The sequence below is a fragment of the Notothenia rossii genome (assembly GCF_949606895.1).
Source record: "Notothenia rossii genome assembly, contig: scaffold_131, whole genome shotgun sequence".
Taxonomy (NCBI): Eukaryota; Metazoa; Chordata; class Actinopteri; order Perciformes; family Nototheniidae; genus Notothenia; species Notothenia rossii.
This window is the reverse complement of record NW_027640287.1, coordinates 65,001-86,701: the sequence shown is the minus strand read 5'-3', so window position 1 is coordinate 86,701 and position 21,701 is coordinate 65,001. Positions and strand designations below refer to the sequence as shown.

Sequence of the window (21,701 nt, the reverse complement as noted above, 5' to 3'; positions counted from 1 at the left end):
AGTCCTTTGTCCTTGGGAGTGTAATGAATTGTAAAGTGAACCAGCTACAGGCCATAATGCTCTTTCAATGCAGCTCCCACGCTCATCACTCCACCCAGAGACTGTCGATAACACACACACACACACACACACACACACACACACACACACACACACACACACACACACACACACACACACACACACACACACACACACACACACACACACACACACACACACACACACCGGCACATCATTTACACTGCATCCGTCTGCACCCAGCACTCTGAGCTGCACACATCTGTCCTAACACTCATTCCCTGTTTTACTGCTCGTCTGTTCGTGCTGCATTCAATGTCGATGCACAGGACGTCATATTATTGCTTTAAATTGTGTAAAAACTTATTGGGCTCATGCGTGCAAAAGGCCCCACAACCTTCTTATAGAAATAAAACTCTATTTGTGTCTCTTTAGGGGCATTTTCTGTTGGTTTTTGAAATTATATTGTGACTTTTTTGGGTCTTATTGCATCCGTTCATGATTTCTTTCTGGTTGCTTTGCCCCTTTTAATAAAGTTTTGCATCGCTTTTGTCACGATCTGTCTGCATTGTGTTTTGTCTTGTTTAGATCTGTCCTTGGCTTCCTGTCTGCGTGTGTTCCCTCCTACCTGTTTTCTTGATTGTGTTCACCTGGTGCCCCTGTGTGTTCTCCTCCCTCCTCACCTGTCTCTTGTTTCCTTGATTAGTCCTGTGTGTATTTAAGTTCTGTTTTTTCTGTCTGTCATTGTTGGTTCGTCGTTTGTCTGTGACTGTGTTCACCGGGGAGTGTTCTGTTTGTCTGTGTTATCCTTGAAATAAAGGTATTTTCAGTGTTATCTGCATTTGGGTCCAGCTTGCTTCGCTCACGGTAACAGCTTTGTAGTTTTGATGATCTTTTACAGTATTTTTACTGCATGGAATGCAATGTGACTGTACATACACTGAACAAAAATATAAACGCAACACTTTTGTTTTTGCTCCCACTTTTCATGAGATGAACTTAAAGATCTAAAACATTTTCTATATACACAAAATAACCATTTCTCTCAAATATTGTTCACAAATCTGAAAAAATCTGTGATAGTGAGCACTTCTCCTTTACCGAGATAATCCATCCCACCTCACAGGTGTGGCATATCAAGATGCTGATTAGACAGCATGATTATTGCACAGGTGTGCCTTAGGCTGGCCACAACAAAAGGCCACTCTGAAACGTGCAGTTTTGCTTTATTTGGGGGGGTCTGGGGGGGTCCGAAAACCAGTCAGGTTAACCCTAACCCTAACCCTAACCGTAACATGTCACCCACTGACACATTAAAAAATGTTTTAGGGTTTAACCCTAACCCTAACCCTAACCCTAACCCTAACATGTCAGTGGGTGACATGTTAGGGTTAGGGTTAAACCTGACTGGTTTTCGGACCCCCCCAGACCCACCCAATAAAGCAAAACTGCACGTTTCAGAGTGGCCTTTTATTGTGGCCAGCCTAAGGCACACCTGTGCAATAATCATGCTGTCTAATCAGCATCTTGATATGCCACACCTGTGAGGTGGGATGGATTATCTCGGCAAAGGAGAAGTGTTCACTATCACAGATTTTTTCCAGATTTGTGAACAATATTTGAGAGAAATGGTTATTTTGTGAATATAGAAAATGTTTTAGATCTTTGAGTTCATCTCATGAAAAATGGGAGCAAAAACAAAAGTGTTGTGTTTATATTTTTGTTCAGTGTATATACATATATATCATTACTATTATTATTATTAATATTATTATTTATTACATTACAGATTTTATTTGTATACTCCTGGACATAATTACTGCACTTTATTCCTTATTCCTTTATTCCTTATTCCTTTATTCCTTATTCCTTTATTCCTTATTCCTAAGTATGTATGCTGCGTGTATTTTTTAGTCTTATGTTGTGATGTTTTTGTTTTTGTTTTGATGGCACCCTTGAAAGGGAGAAGCATGTATTATTATTTCATTACATGTATAATGACATTAAGCGATTCTATTCTATTCTATTCTATGTTTGTGATGTGAGCTGCCTCTCAAACCATTTTACACAACTATTTTAATAGACAAACAGAAACGAGTTCCGAACGTTTAAGACAGTTATTTAATAACTTAACAACCACTCAAGAATATCTACTCGTTTCTTCTCCACAATTTATAATAATAATAATTCATTTATTTTAAATAGGCGCCTTTCAAAACAAAACAAAAACAAGATACACAATAGATAACACCAGCATAAGAAACATAGACAAGACAATGCAGTATATAAATCAATCAAAGAACCAAATAAATAAAAACAGAGGATGTGTGATGGATAATGATCAGGGTGGATGTGCGAGTGTGAAGAGATATGTTTTGATATGTTTTGAAATAAGACAGAACAAAACAAGGTGAGTTCTGATCCAAGATCTCTTTCATTCCTTATCAATACATTCTCATGACTTTCACTCGTATGGTATTTTCTAAATAAATGATGCTTTCATTTCATCTTACATAATTGGTATCCTGTCATATAGCATTACGGTTGTGCTACTTTGATTCTTTAAGCGTATATGCTGTGGAAAATATCAGAAAGGATGTATATAACAAGAATTAAAACTTAAAAAATGATGGAGAGATGTTAGTATTCTGTGATGTGGCTGCTTTGCGAGGAATAATAAAAGAAACTTTGTTTTGTCGTCCCCTTTACTTGCATCACCTTCCTTCATCTGAACAATCAGAGGCAGCAGGTGATGAGATGAGAGTTGAGATGAGATCAAATTTGAATGACGCCTGTGGGCAAACGTCTTCTCTGAGGAGAAACCAAGCATCCTCACTCTAATCCTTTCCACAATCAGAACAATATGAATATCTTCAAGATCATCCACTCTCCACAAAGACACGGTGCTGAATTCATTTAACAACCATTTCCCCTGAAGTAGGCAGGACTTTCGTTCAGCCTGAACATGACATTCAGCTGGAGTAAGTCCATAAATGTCTGTGTACACATTTTGAAGAGACAGAATAAAACCACCTCAGGACACGGTGCATTTAGTGACGCTAGATGCTTTCTGTGAGATCTCGTGCTCTTCATTAGCAGACTCAGTTGACAGGGAGTTGTTTTTTCTGAGCACTTTGATCGTTTTAACTTAAGAAACAACATGGCAAACTTCATCTTGTGATGAAGATAGGAGATATATTGCTTACGATGTCCAGCAGCATGCAGTGTATAAAGTAAATGAAGTTAGCTCCTAAAGTATTAGTACTTTCACGTTTGCTATTTTAAATATATTTTCATACTTTTTAACTTTTCAATGAGTAAGATTTTGAATGCATGTGTTTTACTTTCAAGTACTTTTAAAATGTAGTATTGCTACTTTTGCGTACTAACAAAATCGGAGTTCTTCTTCCATAAAGCATCCTTTAAATGCAAAAATGATTTGGTGTTCAAACCCCCCAGAGCAGCTCCACGCTCCACCGGCCCATCTGATTGGTCGGCTGATCTGTCAGTCAGGTAGGTAACGCCCCTCTCTCTGACCCCGCCCCCCCCCCCTTCTCCCCCTCCCGCAGCAGGTTGGGTTGCGCGGTGTGCAAGGGGACCGTGGACAGCTCCCGTCTGAGCACCAGAGTAACGCAGGAGGAGGAGAGGCTGGATATGGGGGAACCAACGCACAGGCCCGTACGATCGAGATAATAACATTTTTTTTTTTTTTTAAACAAATGTTCACCAACTGGGGGAAATACACACACACACCGAGCTGGAGAGGCCTTAGGAGGACGGGGAAACAACCGAGGAAGTGAAGATAAAGGGGGAATACGGCTACTGACCCATCCCGGAGCATCAGGGGAGAAGCAGCGAGAGAAAGGGGGAGAAGCAGGGAGAGAAAGGAGGGGAAGAAGGAGACTAATTCCGCTCGACCCGATGGACTGAGAGGACAGATGAATGAAGACTGCCTATACTAACGCCTATAGATGTCTGGCCAAGGACCTAGACGCCTATGCCATGAACACGGACATGACGATGGACGGCATCGGCAGCCTGCATGGCGGGGTGTCCGTGAGCTCCGTCCTCCCTGATGTGGAGCTGATGAGCGGCCACAGCCCGCACCACGGCCGCTCATCAGGGGGCCACGGGGCGGCGGCGGCAGCCCTGCGGATCCACCAGGACCTGGCCTCTCGCTCCGCCATGGTGTCCGGCATGGCCAGCATGCTGGACGGTAACGGGGACTACCGTCCGGAGCTGTCGCTGCCGCTGCACCACGCCATGAGCGTGCCCTGCGACACGTCCTCTCCCGGGATGGGGATGAGTGGGACATACACCACCTTAACCCCGCTGCAGCCGCTGCCCCCCATCTCCACCGTGTCCGACAAGTTCCACCATCACCACCATCAACACCACCAGCGGCTCTCCGGGAACGTGAGCGGGAGCTTCACCCTGATGCGGGACGACCGGGGGCTGCCGGGAATGAACAACCTGTACAGCCCCTACCACAAGGACCACATGTCCGGGATGGGTCAGAGCCTCTCCCCGGTGCTCGGTAACGGCCTGGGCTCCATACACAACACCCAGCAGGGGCTTCACAACTACGGCATTACGACGCACGGAGGCCACGATAAGATGCTGAACTTCGAGGCGCACCACACCGCCTCCATGCTCAGAGGGGACCCCCACCAGCACCGAGGCCTCGGCGGCCCGACGGCCGGGATGATGCCGCACCTGAACGGGATGCACCACCCGGGGCACCCGGTCGTTTCCTCGGTTGGCCACCACCCCCACCCCCACCCCCACCTCCAGTCTCCATCCCATGGGCCCGTGTTGGTGTCCAGGGAAAGACCTCCCTCCTCCTCGGAGGTGCAGGGGGTGAACAGCTCGGGGCAGCTGGAGGAAATCAACACCAAGGAGGTGGCGCAGAGGATCACGGCGGAGCTGAAACGGTACAGCATCCCCCAGGCCATCTTCGCCCAGAGGGTGCTGTGCCGCTCCCAGGGGACCCTATCGGACCTCCTGAGGAACCCCAAACCCTGGAGTAAACTAAAGTCAGGCCGGGAGACCTTCCGGAGGATGTGGAAGTGGCTGCAGGAGCCCGAGTTCCAGAGGATGTCGGCGCTCAGACTGGCAGGTAAGAGGACAACAAACCGGGCCATGCTGCTGGGTTGGTTTGCTTTGTGCGTCCGGACAACAGGAGGAATTCAAAATTAAATTCAAAATTATTTTATATTTTGCTGGCTTTGTTTTGGTGTTTCCTCGTGGCTCTTTTTTCCCTGTGCGCCCATAGATGAATGGAATTTATTTAGAATCACTCGTGTTATGATTATTGATCAATAACAAAAAGGGATCGATAGGAAATGACAAGGTCACGGGATTTCCCTCCAACAGTCTCTGCGATGTGCAGCAACCCAGACTTATCTTTCTCCTGGCCCTGCATGTTGGAGGGAAAACACACTTTCAGCAGACTATGCATCAGCTTGAAATTGTACCCAAATGAATACTTCAAATAAAAAGGCCCACTAATACCGATCAAAGTGAAGGGAAAAAGGAACTGCTTATATTTATATTTAAAAAGTGTGCATACTATTTGGAAATCATTCAACCTTTACAGACACAAATCTTAGACATTTTAAAACAAGGAGTGAAAATATTTATTTTATATTTAATGCTTTTTATTTTAGTTACTTGTTTCCTATAATCAGCTGCTGTTGTTCTTTTCATCATCTTGTTAAAGGGTTATTTAATCAGCAGGTCTGATAAAGCACGGCAGACAGAGTGTTTTGTGTGACTGTGAGGGGTTTGAAGTGATGGTCAAAATGAGGGTTTGAACATCAGTGGGTCTGGGGCCCCCTCTAGTGAGGGACCTGCTTTCTGTCCCAACATCAGCCTCTATTGTCTGCAGGGTCAGCAGCAGCAGGCTGGATTAAATTGAGTTGTTCACGAATATATTGAAACATGACTAGAGTTTAATGCTTCTGTCGGGGTTAGTAGCCTGTGGTGGATTTATACTAAGATGAGATCACATTAACTGCATTTAACAGAGGTGTTTTTAATGGTGAATTTACATTATGTAATCCAGAAATCACTAGGAACTATTGCATGTTGGTATTTCACTTTTGCAAAACAAAGTGTATTCATCTATTGATAAATAAGAGATATTGGGTATTCAACGCATGTAAAACTAAATTGAGTCATATTGGCTATTTCAAAAACCAACCAAAACGTACATGCTACACTACAGTAAATGCTCTTTGTTGGTTTTAAGCTAAACAATTTAAATAATTATAATAAATTAAGAGTCCTATTTAACATATAAAGTATGTTTTTTTTTAAACAAGATCAACTAAATAATACTGAATTGTAAAATGTGTTTCTAAAGCAGCTTTTTAGTGTAAAATCAGTCAAATAAAAAACATGAATTCACTTCAATTTGTTTTGTTTTTTGCTGTCTTCATTTACATTTTACAGGTATAAATAAACACATAGGTTCAAATACATTTAGTATCACCTATCATAATGACAAACACAACACTAAAATATAACAGGAGGGTAGATGCAGTGACAAAACCACTGTGAAAAGATTTTTAAAAAATAGTGAAATATGTGAAATTGACTTAAAGTAAAAACGTTTGTTTTAGACATTTTGGAACCTGACTGAATGTTTCCTGTTCAAAATAATCAAAATGACAATTTCTCATTTGCCAATTAAACACCTAACCCTTAAAATAATCCATAACTAACACATGGAGATGTATTGTGTTCACCATACAGCGACACATTTTATAAAACATGTCATATTATGTCATAAAATTCTAATACTTCAGAATTTTAGTTTGATGCCACCTTCACAAACACATATCATTCAATGAAAGAATTCCAGTTGGGTTTCTAACTCATGCATTTCAGTCTGAAGAACTACTTTAAACAGCTGCCATGGGATATTTTAAAATATCATAGACTTTAAAATGATTTTATATCAGCGTGTCATTATCTACTTTTTTAGCTCCATTTGACTGGTTCATGCATTCAGAAAAACTTCACTATCTAACCGCTGCTTTCTCTATATAATATTCACAAGAGGTTTAATGTGCACACATCTCAATGCTCCTCATTTTGGGCCAAACATCTGTTTTAAAAATTATCATGTGTTCTTTACCAGATCATCACAGATTTGCATATTTATTTCAGATTTAAATTTATTGGACTCTAAAGATACAAATACATAATGAATGTCAACATTACAGACAAAGGGTTAATAATGTACACATTATATGTATATATTTAATCTAAACTCAAATCTTACAGGTTTCACATTTGATTATTGCTGTGTGAAATGCTGGAATTTGAAAAGATGTAACATAAGAACATTTTAATATAGTCATTGAAAAACAATGCATTTGATACATTATTGGCTAAACTGACTCTCTTAAACCCAATTATCTATAATTAGATTACATGTTTAATCATCCTTATCATGAAGCTTAAAACAAAGCTGTTTTTTAAATTTCATGGTTTTCATTTTCTGTTATTTTAGGAAAGGTAGTGTTGCGTTTACTTAAACCTTAAATGCACGAGTGACACTACACTCTTCAAGTGGGTCAAAAAGGACCGTATTAGAATAATATGTGTTTTTATGCCATTTTTATCATTTTGGTTAAGACAAATCACTTGTAAAATATTTAGTATTATATTTTGGTTCACACTAGAAATATTTTATATTTAATTTTTCACCATTTAGAATATTATAATTTTTTTTGACATTTTGAAAATAGAAAATGCATGCGAGTCATTTTTGACCCACTTATGGAAGCTTGGGGTAGCAATACAAAAACTACAATTTCTTAAAATGTACATTTAAAATTTGAATGGCATGATATCCAAAACATGTTTTTTGAGGAATAGCTGGAATATGAAATGATAACAATTTTTTTTAATTACAAAGATACTTCAAGAAAACCAGCTCACCGGGTCAAAAAAGACCCACTTATGGATCTAATGGTTAAGGGTCGATCTTTGGAATAAAACATACTTTATGTAACAAAAATATATATTAAAATGAAAATATGTAGAAATATAAAATCTTAAATGCTGTACAAATGTAATAATAACAATGTACATTTAGGTTATTTACTTGTAAGACATTAAATAATGTATTATACTAAGCTTTGTGTACCCAAATTATATATATTTACACTTTATGAACTCATGCTTACACTGAAGGACACAAACAGCAATTTCTCTTGTGCAAATATAATATTCTTACATTATTGTAAAAATATCCATTTTTATAAACCAATATTATACGATAATATGACAGATGATCAAAGTGTTTGCAGTGTATTTATAGTGAGTTTTCGGAGATGTTATTTTATTATGAAGTTAACTTCCTGGTGTATTGTTTTACATTTGTTAGCTGCATCAGATTCCAATATTTCCTCTCAATATCTGCTCACCATTCTCATATTTACTGTGGTTTTATGTGGTGTAAATGTACCATAAAGTGTCCGAACAGTCTTTGAATAATCACTGCAAATCAGTGATGTATTCTTTTCATTTGATCCAATTAATGGAGATCCAAACTCAGCCACGACACCTGATTCCCAAAGCATTGATTGGTCTTTTGCATTTAATTAGCCCAGATTCTGCCAGTGGATTTGGTCCGGAGCAGACTCATATTTTTAAATGTGTGCTCATGCTAATGTGGAGGAGATTATCTCTGCAGGATGTGACTGTTATTTCATTAGGGGGTCCTCTGAGATCCAGGGCTATTTGCCGTTATATGGTAATAGAAAAGGACAGGAGGGACGGTGGATAGAGAGCAGGGGAGCGCTCAGATCACACGGGGTGTTGTGAAATGTCAGCGTGCTGAAACTCTGCTGTCTGATGGAGCTGTCTGTCGCTGGCTGCTGGACGCATGACACTGTTTACTCGTTTACAAAAGGCCCAATATCTACAAATCAAATCGGAAATCATTAGGATTGGGTACTCGTATTTATTTGTATATGTTGTACTCTATAGACACTGTAACATATATATTTATACTGCATTTGTAACTAATGTGCAATGCTATGTAAACATGCCGCTATAACAAAACGCCTTCTCAATTTCGGACCAATAAAGTAATCGAATTTAAAATAATCTAGTCCTAATAGGCTAACTGAGTTTTGGTTACCGATAACCACATCATTTTGTTAATTTCTTGCATCGCTTTGCTGCTAACACAAAAACGCCATCTCAATTTCGGACCAATATAGTATCTAGTCTAATCTAATTTAATACAATCTAGTCCCAATAGTTACATAGGCTACCTGAGGTTTGGTTACGGATACACAAAATAATTGTGTTTCTTGCATTAAGGAATACACAACAATTCTACTCTCGCTTGTATTTAATAATTAAAAGAATTAGAAAGCGATGAAACTTGCTGTATCTTCTTAAGCCACCAGTATGAGAAACATTTTACTGATCAAAGCCCAGTCTTACATCGTAGAAGCTTACTGTGTTGAGCCTAGCTTAGCTTATAAAATGGAAATATTTGGAAACTAGTCTGCACACTGAGGTCCAGCTTAGGTTACATTTCTAAAATGTCAGCAGCTTTAGTTCACTCTGTCTGATAGATTACATATGAACAAAAGGGAACACAAGAAGCAAAGAAAAAGATAACTGTTTGTTGAAAAAGATCGACATAAAAAGTCCGCCTGTTGTAACTGAACACAAAAAGACAGGAAGTACTACCTGCAGTAAACCATACCTACTGTATAGGATTTGTGGCTAGCTTGTTAGCTATCAAAAAACAACACTGGAATCAGACACAGTGGAGAGGGCTTATGAGCCTCTGTGTTCAAGATATTTGTGGCTAAGTCTTTCTCTATGCTTGACCGGGCAACTGTAATTGGCTTTCTGTGTTTGCACATTGAATTAGGCAATATTGTCGACTGGTTTCAGCGCTAGAAACATGCTAACACATGCTAACGTTGGTGTGAAGACACGCCATGCTGTATTTCTCATCTCATCGCTCTCTCTTCTCTCCGCGGTGACTTTAAAGTGACTGTATGAACACAGAGCCTCAAAGCTTAGATCAACAACGCTACAAGCAAGCAATAGAGCAGAGGTCAAAGGTCAGAGCTGCAACACTCAGACAATAGATGGAGCAAATATCCCCCCTCGACCCTGAGACCAGCAGAGAGGAGGTGGGGGAGCAGCATGGGGGATTGTGAGGGACGGGTGATTTGTGGATATTCTTTCACTCTTATATTATCCACACACATGTTCTGTACATTCATACACATACTATCTATCTATCTATCTATCTATCTATCTATCTATCTATCTATCTATCTATCTATCTATCTATCTATCTATCTATCTATCTATCTATCTATCTATCTATCTATCTACATTCACAACAATGAACATATTAATGATGCATCCCAGTCTCATGGCATTTCGTGTTCACCAACATGATTTCCCCCTTTTTTTCGTGTTGCACAGCCTGATTTTAAAAGCAATGTATTTCTACTGGTAATGTGTTTCGTGCCTGCAGCACGTCTTTTTCTCCGGTCGGGTCGTGGAAGACCGGAAGCTGTGTGGTTCATAAAAACATGTTCTTACTCAATATCAAGCCACACTTATTGCTTTTATTTTAAATCGTATAATTTCTGACTTTTGTTTCCGTCTGTGAGGAAAATAAATGGCACTCAGAGCCTCAGAATACTGAAATCTGTATTTTTTAAATCTTTTTTTCCTTCTAATTTGTTATTCTTTTCAAAATAACACACTTTTATTTACTCACCAATAACACACAATTATCCTTGCTTTTATTTATTGGTTTAATTCCATAATCTAGGGTTTTTTCGGCGTCCGTCAGGAACTGAATTGAAAAATTTCACGTAGAAATAAATTGCTTTTAAAATCGTGGAAAATCGTGTTGGTGAACACGAAATGCTGTGAGACTGGGTCGAATGATGACACATGATGTGGTGAATCCCATCACGTTCGTCTTTTGCTTCTCTATTTCTTTCAAATCTGTTTTCCCTCTATAATTTACTATCCATTTTTATTTAAAGCAAAAAGTACCAGTTTTAGCTTCTGCAGTTTTTCTTATTATACGAAAGTTATTTCAATTTGTTGTGGTTTTAAAATATTGGTTACATATTTAGGGGTCTGCTCCACTCCCCGTCCTCACACACTCTCTTTCGTTAATATTTGCAGTGTTCTACGTCAGGGTAATTGTTTGAATACGATCAGTTATAAAGTTGGCCAATGGTCACTGTTTCATAATTGTATATTTGAAATGACTAGGTTAGCTACGTTAGCTAGCTTAGCTTACAGCAGATCTGCAATCACATTGTTAAAATAAGCCGATCAAACATACATTTGAGGTTAGTTTCCAGTTCCCAACTTAATAAAAGGTTGGTGACTGTGTTCTTGATGCTTAGATTATACGTGTTGTCAAGTTGTTGAAGATATTTTTTAATCTGCATGTGTTTTGAATAGCATGTTTCTCCTCATCTTTTGTAGCGCGTTAGCCCCTTTCGGCCACCGTACTTTTCAAATCAAAAAAGAGTATTTCATGTTAAAAGCATGTAGCTTTAAAGTGCTCTCTTTGTTAGAAGCAGTATCAGGAACTACAGTTATCCAGACACATAATCCAATAATGAATTTCTAAGCACTTTAAATGATACATCGATTTAAGAAATGCTTTTGTTTGTAAATTCTGCACACTTTTCTAAAGAAGTGTCTTTGAAAGATGTATGCTTGTTGGTACTTGTTATAGAAAAGATAGAGACACAGTGTTACACTTCCAATGAATACATCCCAAATAACACCTGTCAGTGAACACAACCCCGGGGAATGATGTTTCCAATAAGAAATGAATAATTGATTCATATTTCCCTGCAAAACAAAGCATTATAAATTCTTCTGAAATGGAAAAGACCTGATAGCACTTGCAGTTTCTGTATTGAGTTCCCAAAGATGGCTTTTTTGAGCGTTTTTTAAAAAGAAAATCCACCTTAAATCAAAGCGATTCATTTCTGTTAGTTATATTTTCGATTATATGACACATATATTTCTGTTTAAATGTTTCTCTGGAGCTTTTCTTCCTTCTTCATTTGGAATATTTCTCTTCGTCCTGCCATCGCTCTCCTTCCTTGGACCTGTTTCTGTCTCTCTTTTGGGGGGAGGTATTATGTGATCGTCGGGGGAATTGAACACAAGAGCAGAGGCAGCAACGGCCTGATGAATTATTGATGGGAATCTCTGCGTGACCCGCCTCGGTCTGCTCACTTCACTTCTTCTTCACCTCGAGCCGGGTTAACCAGGCAAAATGGAGGGAGGGAGGATAGGGAGAGAGAGGGGAGAGACCATTCTTTGCTTGGAGGATGATACAACAATGCTCAAATCAGTTTAGAATAGTTTGTATAAAAACTGCAACAGAAATATAACACAGTCATCCCAAACGACAACAAATATCAACAATTTGACATGGTTCGTTCTGTATAATGTATACTTCTAGCACTAAATAACACTTTTACTTTGCCTTCTTGCAATTTCTCCTAAAAATCTATCAATACAAATTAACACATCAAAGCCTCCATATGCAAATTATGTAGGTATAGCTGCTGAAAGGCTTTTTGGACACTAATGAAGCTTAGGGTACACACAATACTTCATTGCTGTTTTTTACAAGGGATGTGTCGATATTGGCAAGAAACCAGAATATCACCTGACTTATCCTATGAAGTCGTTCAGAGCAGAATGATAAGGGTCCACTTAGAGTGAAATTGTGCTGAAAATCTGAGCGACTGAACCTAAATATTTTCCATTTTACGCATCCTGCTGCAAGCAGACACTTGTGCATTATTTACGAGCCATATCCTGCTTTATGACACAGATTACCAGTAGTGTGTATATGTGTGTGTGTGTGTGTGTGTGTGTGTGCGTTTTTGTGTGTGTGTGTGTGTGTGTGTGTGTGTGTGTGTGTGTGTGTGTGTGTGTGTGTGTCAGTTCCAGACTGTGGGAATACATTTTGTGTCAGTTTTCAGGGTTTCCGCGCTGACCTGCTGCATATTCACAGGCTGCTATTGATCTGTAATAATGGATTTGAGGCTGCTGAGGGGAGACTTCTGATGTTTGTTTGTGTGTCAGCGTGAGAAGATTTGACAGACACTGATATCTCTGTCCAAGCCTGTCGATAGCAGTTTTGGAGGCTGGAAACTGAGACATGACAAAGTCCGTTAACAGATGTTGGAAATGACTGCAAATAGGCCTATGTGGAAAACATTGTATATTGAAGTAGACATAATGGAGGAGGACATACATTACATTACATTACATACATACGGACATGTCTCCATGCTTTAATGCTCAAAAAGCTCTTTATTTTTCTCATACTGCCTGTGCTGCAGCCCCTCTTTTCACCCTCTGTCTGAAACCAGAGCCCAGTCTGCTCTGATTGGTTAGCTGGCTGGCTATCACATACAATGTGTTGGAGCGCTAGCCAAAAGAAACACAAGTGTTATACTGTATACTAGTGGTGTCATATGTTACGGAAGTAAACAAAGGAGTCCAATGGAGGTGTTTCAGGCATCAAGCTTTTCGTAAAAAAAACTAAAGTACTTATTTTGCAAAGGGAAAATCTAGATTCCACACAGCAGCATCTCTTTGGATGGCTTTTATTTGAATGCTACCTACAACATGCAAGAGTTGAGCTGGAGCACTGCTAACAAGCTTATCTTCTGGCTTTGATTGGCTTTTTAAGATACAAAGGAAATGTAATCTACAGAAGCCTAAGGCTGTCTTAAAGGCCCGGACACACCAGGCCGAAACCAGACGTTTTCGTTAGTCGGACGACGAAGCGTGCCCTGTCGCCCAAACTGAATTTGGTGTGTCCCGCACCGTCGGCCGTGACACGCCTTATTTGGCCTTTCATGGCCGACGCACGGCCGATTCAACGAATCGGCCGTGCGTAAAAACCACAGGGCGTTCACCCATGGGGGACTAGTGTTTGTGTGACACCAACATTCTAGTTATTTTTACTCTCTATGTTACGTGACACTACATTACTGAGTCACATCATGTCAAGTTGGTACAGTATCTAACCCTAACCCCAACCCTAAGTCTACGCAACTCTCTTTTTTCCAAGCTTAGCCAACTAGTTTTGGTACCTTAACCTAACTGCAACCTTTTCACCATATTAGCCTGAATGTGTATCAGCTAGAACATGACTAGTTGGCTATCTAAAGGCCCCTACACACCAAGCTTACACCAAAGAACATGTCGCACTGGAACACACCGCAAAGACTTCAGCCGACGGCCAAGTAACACGTACGCACTGCGCATGCGTGAGTGGCAATAACTGTCCTTACCAGCAGGCGGCGGTAGTGTGTATTCGTCATTCAAAAGAGGCAAAAAGACTGGTCTTTGGTGTAAGCTTGGTGTGTAGGGGCCTTTAGATAGCCAACTAGTCATGTTCTAGCTGATACACATTCAGGCTAATATGGTGAAAAGGTTGCAGTTAGGATAAGGCACCAAAACTAGTTGGCTAAGCTTGGAAAAAAGAGAGTTACGTAGACTTAGGGTTGGGGTTAGGGTTAGATACTGTACCAACTTGACATGATGTGACTCAGTAATGTAGTGTCACGTAACATAGAGAGTAAAAATAACTAGAATGTTGGTGTCACACAAACACTAGTCCCGGTGAACGCCCTGTGGTTTTTAGACCCATCCACCACAACTAACTCCCACGATATATTGGACTTTCTGGTTCTATATAATCGTCTGTTGCTCTAAAAATGACACCGAAAAGTTAATATTGAAGTTAGTTGAAAGCCTAATGTGCCCAGGTGTCAGTATTTGAGGGCCTGGGAGTGAGACCAGGCTAGTTGTAAATTCCAAGGCCGGAAATCAGATAGAAACTCTGACTGTGTCAAATACATCAGCCTAGCAGCAAGCTCTTTATAGAACCTGCAAACTCCAAACATCAGCCTTGTGCGCTCAGACTCTTTACAACCTTGATTGTAGCTCCCAAAAAAGAAAATCAGTGCAATAGCGTAGTGATTTTTCGTTAAGTCTGTCCACCTCAATTACATCGCCCGGCGGTGTTGGAGTGGGGAAAGTGTTGCCGGGGCCGACTGAGCGGCTCTTGGGTTCAGGGGAGAAAATGGTCCTGTCGCCGCTTTATTACAACGGTCAAATCAAACGTGACACCTGGACCCTGAGCCTATCGAGGCGCAGCGCACAGAGAATACACACCGAATACACACCGAATACACACCATACAGAGAATACACACCGAATACACACCATACAGAGAATACACACCGAATACACACCATACAGAGGATACACACCGAATACACACCATACAGAGAATACACACCAAATACACACCATACAGAGAATACACACCGAATACACACCATACAGAGGATACACACCATACACAGGATACACACCATACAGAGAATACACAGAGAATACACACCGAATACACACCACACAGAGAATACACACCATACAGAGAATACACACCACACAGAGAATACACACACACTCAGGCAGGTAGGAGGCAGGTAGGAGACAGGTAGGAAGCAGTTAGGAGGCAGGTAGGAGGCAGGTAGGAAGCAGTTAGGAGGCAGGTAGGAGGCAGGTAGGAGACAGTTAGGAGGCAGGTAGGAGGCAGGTAGGAAGCAGGTGGCAGGCAGGTAGGAGGCAGGTAGGAGGCAGGTAGGAAGCAGGTAGGAGGCAGGTAGGAGACAGTTAGGAGGCAGGTAGGAGGCAGGTGGCAGGCAGGTAGGAGGCAGCGGGGAAAACAGCAACACAAGTCTGAATCATACTTTAAATATGTCATTAACTCCTGCAGTTTGAAAACAGAGCATTCCTGTTAACATCTCACCACATTGATATCGTTAAAAGAGTCCTTCTCTCTAATAAGTATTAAATTGAATTACTAAAGCACTGCAGTACTTCTTTAAGACGATACAAATATTTCATGCACTGGTCAATTTTCACGTTTACAGCTAAATACCCTCCGTTACGTATCTTCTCAAAGAGTATAGTTGAAAGAAAGTGTCCCACCTTCACATTTATTTTACTATCTTTGTCCATCTTTGGTTGTAGATTTACCCGTAATCCACCCAAAGTTAGACGGAGAGACACATCTCTATTCGCATATTTAAATATAATATATATAGAAACCATGATAAATTGTCTTGATGTAACAGGTGTGTGGCGCAGTGGAATAGTGCGTTGGTGTTGGGATCAGGGGAGCACAGGTTCAAACCCTGTCGTTGTGTCCCTGAGACACTTCACCACAAACTGCTCCAGTGGTGATTGCCCACCGTATTGAGTATGTAAGTCGCTTTGGATAAAAGTAACATGTAATGTAACACAATTAACTGGGGGAAGTCTTATTGCGATTTAAATTATTATTACCCTTTTTGTACTGTAGTGTCTTTTACCAATCATATCTTTAAAAGCTGTTTTTTCAAAATATTTGTTTCTCACACAGAGGGGTTAGTTAAGGTTTCATTCATATTCATAGACCCATTTAAATCTATTTTTTTCCTACTTAATATGTAAACCATCCACTTTTTTAGGAAGAGTATGCATTTTAGCAAGTAATCAACTGGGGCCTTTTACCGTGGTATCTTTTAGTAAATGGACTGTACTTATATAGTGCTTTACCCAGTCTTTAAGAACCCTCAAAGAGCTTTACATACTACATGTCCTTCACTCATTCACACAGAGCAGTGTACCTTACTCTAGGAACTAACATTCACACACTGTTGGCCATCGGGAGCAACTCAGGGTTAAGTATCTTGCCCAAGGATACATCGATATGTTGGCTGCACGGGCTGGGATCGAACCCACAACCTTCTACTCCCTCGCAGCCACAGTCGCCACCTTTTCCCATATTTATCTGTATCTGGTCCATTCCAAACTCCATGTGCAGTCTCCAAAGGAACAACAGCTTTGTAAATAGATTTTAAAAAACGCCTGTGGTAAAGTGACAGGAGGTGCTAACACAGAAGCTAACATGACTAGCTTTCAAACGCAATGCTTTTAAAGGAATGCATTAATCTGTCCGATGAAGTAGCCTATCATTCAAAAATAAATATCTGCATCCTGATTAATTTAATTATCAAAATTAGGATTTTATTGCTTCTTTTCTGTTTATTTCAATTGACACAATATAAAAAGGCCAATTCCACATGTGTCTTCATGGTAATTTATCTCACGCTGAATGCTGTTTCACATGAGATCAGCACACAGACGGTATTATTGTTAGTGCATGTTGTTTTTTACTTCACATGTAGAAGGCTGTAGTAACTTCAGGACCCTCTTGATTTTATGATAATGCATGTCAGGTGGCTTATTATGAACGATAAAACATGTCAGACGATGCACTATCTGTTTGCTTGTGTCTCAGGTCCAATCAATATTGGAGACTCGTTGCAATATAGGTCAGAGCTGACCCAGAATGCACCTGGAGTCTGGATCTGTTTTTTGCCGTGCTGGGGTTTAGAAAAGGACGTGTAGATCATTTGTCATTATGAGAATGTCAAACAATACGTGGGATTAATTTATCGATGTTTATATGAGGCTCGTGGAACGCCGTTTAGCGGACTGAGCCGACTGGACGTCACTCCTTAATCCCATTCATTCTTCTCTGTCGCTGTTTGTTAGTTAGCTCTGGTTGTTATGTCTTCTTCCGTTTGAATTGTTTTTCTCACACTCTTTCTGTCATTGCTCTCTGGTTCCCCCCCCACCTCTCTCTGGGGTTCATTAGTATTGGTGTCGCAGTGCTGCTGAAATAACTCTGTCCGGAGGCGTAATGGACGAGGACAGGCGGGACGGAGCCGTCAGCAGCGCAGGGTTTATGGGGGAAGACAAACAGTGTTGGAGAATAAACACGGCCTCTGGTTTGACCTTGTGTCTGACCAAGATCCTGTGTGTACTTGAGAGGATAGCAAACAAACAAACAAACAAACAAACAAACAAACATATAACTACATTTCAAGTTTATAATTTTCATTATTTTGACTATTATGGTTATTATTGTTGAGAGTTTGAGAAAGGAAATAAACAAAATCTATTTGAAACTAATTCTCAATATCAAATTTCCCCCCAAATAATACCCTATGGAGGTTATACTGTAAATATATATATGGCAATAGCATTTGTTTTCTCAATTAAAAACATAAACAATAATAGCTAAAAGTTACAAATTAAATATAATAATAGAACAATAAATAATTAAATAATTTTGTATTAAAATCAAGTAAATGTATTGTTGTTATTAATATTAGTATATATGTGTATGATTATTATGATATGTTTTGATTATTAATATATTGATATTTAACTATTACACAATGATATATTTAATATATACGTTATAATATATATTACTATCTTTGTATTTGCTGTTTTTTATTGTTGTTCTCGATAAAACAAACCGGCAATATTCTAAAAATAACAATAATTGTCCTTGGGCAAGACACTTCACCTGAACTTGCTCCTGTGGGTATTGTCCACAGTAGATGACCATTACATGTATGTATGATCTGTATGTGTATTTGTAAAGCGCTTTGAGAGTCATTGATAAAGCGTTATAATAAATATAAGGATTATTATTATATTATTATTATAATAATAATTTAAAGAAACAAAAAAACAAAAAAACATACCAAGCACATGTATACTTTCCCCTCCTTGTTTCTGGTGTGATGTGTGTGTGCCTCCCTGAACAGCTCTCTGCATGTGAATGTGCTGATGTGTATCTACAGCCGATCAATACTCTGACGGTCAGATCCTGAGACAGAACACAAACAAGGAAGTGGACGCACTCTCTGTTGTTGTTTCTGTTATTCTGCAGTCTCTCTGTCTCAGTGTCGGTGTGTTTATATCAAATGTATGTGTGTGTGTGTGTGTGTGTGTGTGTGTGTGTGTGTGTGTGTGTGTGTGTGTGTGTGTGTGTGTGTGTGTGTGTGTGTGTGTGTGTGTGTGTGTGTGTGTGTGTGTGTGTGTGTGTGTGTGTGTGTGTGTGTGTGTGTGTGTGTGTGCAAACAGCAGTTTTGGGCTCCACTGTGCGTCCGGATGGATTATGTGGATCGATGGCTGTAATCCCGAGCAGATTAAAAGAGCATTAATACTGGCAGCGATAACGTAAACTGTGCGGACCCAGATCTCCATTGATCTGCAGGAACCTGATCCAGACTAGTTCCTGGAAGAGGAGGGGGGGGGGGGGGGAGAGAGAGGGAGAGAGAGAGGGGGAGAGAGAGAGCTGACATGATAGAACAGAGAACGACAAGATGAAGCTCAAAGGCTCACGGTGATAATAATAACATTAATGACACGGACACTTTGATGTTCAATATTATTGCAAATGAATAACACAGTAAGGAAACAGTAGGATCTGTTAGAACGTCAACATGTTTTTTTATAATATCTGAATATGTTTTGGGTTGGATTGTGATACATACATCACTGATTTCACTCGTAATGTTTTGGGTGTTGTGAAAGTGGTTGAGATATTGCTTGTGTTTTAGCAGTTAGGGTTGGGGGAAGTTAAACAGATGTTTGTCTTCAAACTGTCTGAATCAATTCACAATTTACAAAATTAGAATTTAAAATAAATCTACCAAAGAACGTTGATATTGCCAATGATAACTATCCCATGTTGTGTCAAGCGTCATTCTGAAATTACGTTACAATTCAGACGTAATACAGGTTTTAAAGTGTAAACAATTCATGCTTGAAATTGGCCACGTTTCTGAGAAAATAAAAAAAGCATTAACTACAAATTCTATTAAATTAAAGGAACATTATTCTTATTTTTCGTAGAACGAACTTGTTTTTCTTAATTTTGAGAGAAAATCAAGAAATACTAAAGACATTTTAGTTAAAAGTGTTAATTATTGCTTGTTTTTCATGAATAAATGGCAAAATGCCCTAGTTTTGTCTTTGTGTTTAAAAAATGTAATATAACTTTTTATAACACAAACATTCCATAATGTTGGACACAGCTCATATCATAATTTGCGACCCACCTATATTAGTGTACATACTGTAGACTAGACGTATATCCTAAAATCATATATATATCCCTTTCTAATAGGAATTGTTTTAAATCAAGAATACATTTTGAATCAAATCTGTCTCGTCTTGTGTACTGCTTAGTCCAAACCAAGCTAACACATGACCGAGATAACTACGCTCTTCATCTTATGGATGGTGAAATTGTTTTTATTTCCCCCTCGTGCTCACTTCCTGCAGATTGGGTGGTAGAAGCATCAAAAGCAGCCGGCGTGATGTGCAACAGACCGATGGGTTTGAAGTGAATCCTAATCTATTTGATTGTGCCACATAACTGGATTCATTTAGCTGAACCTGTCTGTTATTGGATTATGTTTCATATTGGATGGATGGCATCCAATTGTGAAATTACAGCCTTTAACGGAGACACGTTTAGCAGAAACGGAGAAGACAGAAGCATGTCGAAAGGAAAAGATAAAGACGGAAAAATACTAAGAATAAGAATCGATAAATACACAGAATAAAAGAATAGGAGAAAATGAAATGAAGAAATAGGAACAAGGGTAAGGCGGACACTTCTGGATCTTTGATCTCTGAGCTTGGTTTTATCTCTCGGAGCAGGAAACCGGATCAATTTGTATCACTTGAGCTGATCGTTTAGAGACAAACACAGTGGTGAGCGGTTCGCCAGTGTGTCCGTTTAAAGCTGCCAAACCTTCCTTCGATCAATCAACGATTACAATACTATCTATTGATGAGAGAATATTATCTTTCTGCCTGTGTTTGTCCTGTTGGAGCTGTGTCTGAGCGGCGAGAAGCCAAAAATCCTCACTGATAAGGAAAGGTACTGAGAGGCCGGTTAACTCATCATCTATTAGTCAGTCAGTGTGTGTGTGTGTGTGTGTGTGTGTGTGTGTGTGTGTGTGTGTGTGTGTGTGTGTGTGTGTGTGTGTGTGTGTGTGTGTGTGTGTGTGTGTGTGTGTGTGTGTGTGTGTGTGTGTGTGTGTGTGTGTGTGTGTGTGTGTGTGTGTGTTTGATGTTCAAACAGAGCTGACTCACTGTCAACATTGCGCAGGTTAAAGGTCAGTGAATGTTTTCCCAGAAGTTTGGAAACTTTCTCTCAGCAACATTTGCTTTGGACATCAGACTTTATTTTACTGGTATCTTTATGTTAACACTTTTTACAATCATTATATTTTCTTCCGGGATTTGACATGTGTTTCTATTTGGGACAACCACGTTGGAGTTTAGCATTATAAATGATGCTACATGATACAGTGTCTGGTTCAGAAAGATTACTGTGCTTTATATGTTCTCTCCATATTCTATAACTGATCATTTCCACTGAGGCGTGTGGCGCAGTGGGTTGTGCGTTGGTGTTGGGATCAGGGGGTCACAGGTTCAAACCCCACTGCAGTCAGCATGTCGTTGTGTCCCTGAGACACTTCACCCCGCTTTGGGTAAAAGCGTCTAACATGTAATGTAATGTCTTCGCTCGAGGGGCAGCAAAGACTGACATATCATAACTTTAAAAGTTAAACCTGTTGGCAAACAAAGCAAACAGTTCGATATTACGACAGAGATGGAGCAACGTTGTGTTTGTGTCCACCTGTAAGTCCAATATTCACCCTCTTTTAGCTCTGCTTCTG

General features: G+C 39.8%; 1 protein-coding gene across 1 annotated transcript in view; it reads left to right on the top strand.

Annotated features, from left to right (window-relative positions):
• Positions 1–3,649: 3,649 nt before the first annotated feature.
• The window catches only part of onecut2 (one cut homeobox 2), a 36,634-nt gene continuing 18,582 nt past the window's right edge, over positions 3,650–21,701 (top strand). Inside the window, exon 1 of the mRNA XM_079694985.1 lies at positions 3,650–5,140. Within this exon, the coding sequence (XP_079551111.1) occupies positions 3,964–5,140 (1,177 nt within the window). The 5' untranslated portion in view covers positions 3,650–3,963. The remainder of the gene's footprint in view (positions 5,141–21,701) is intronic.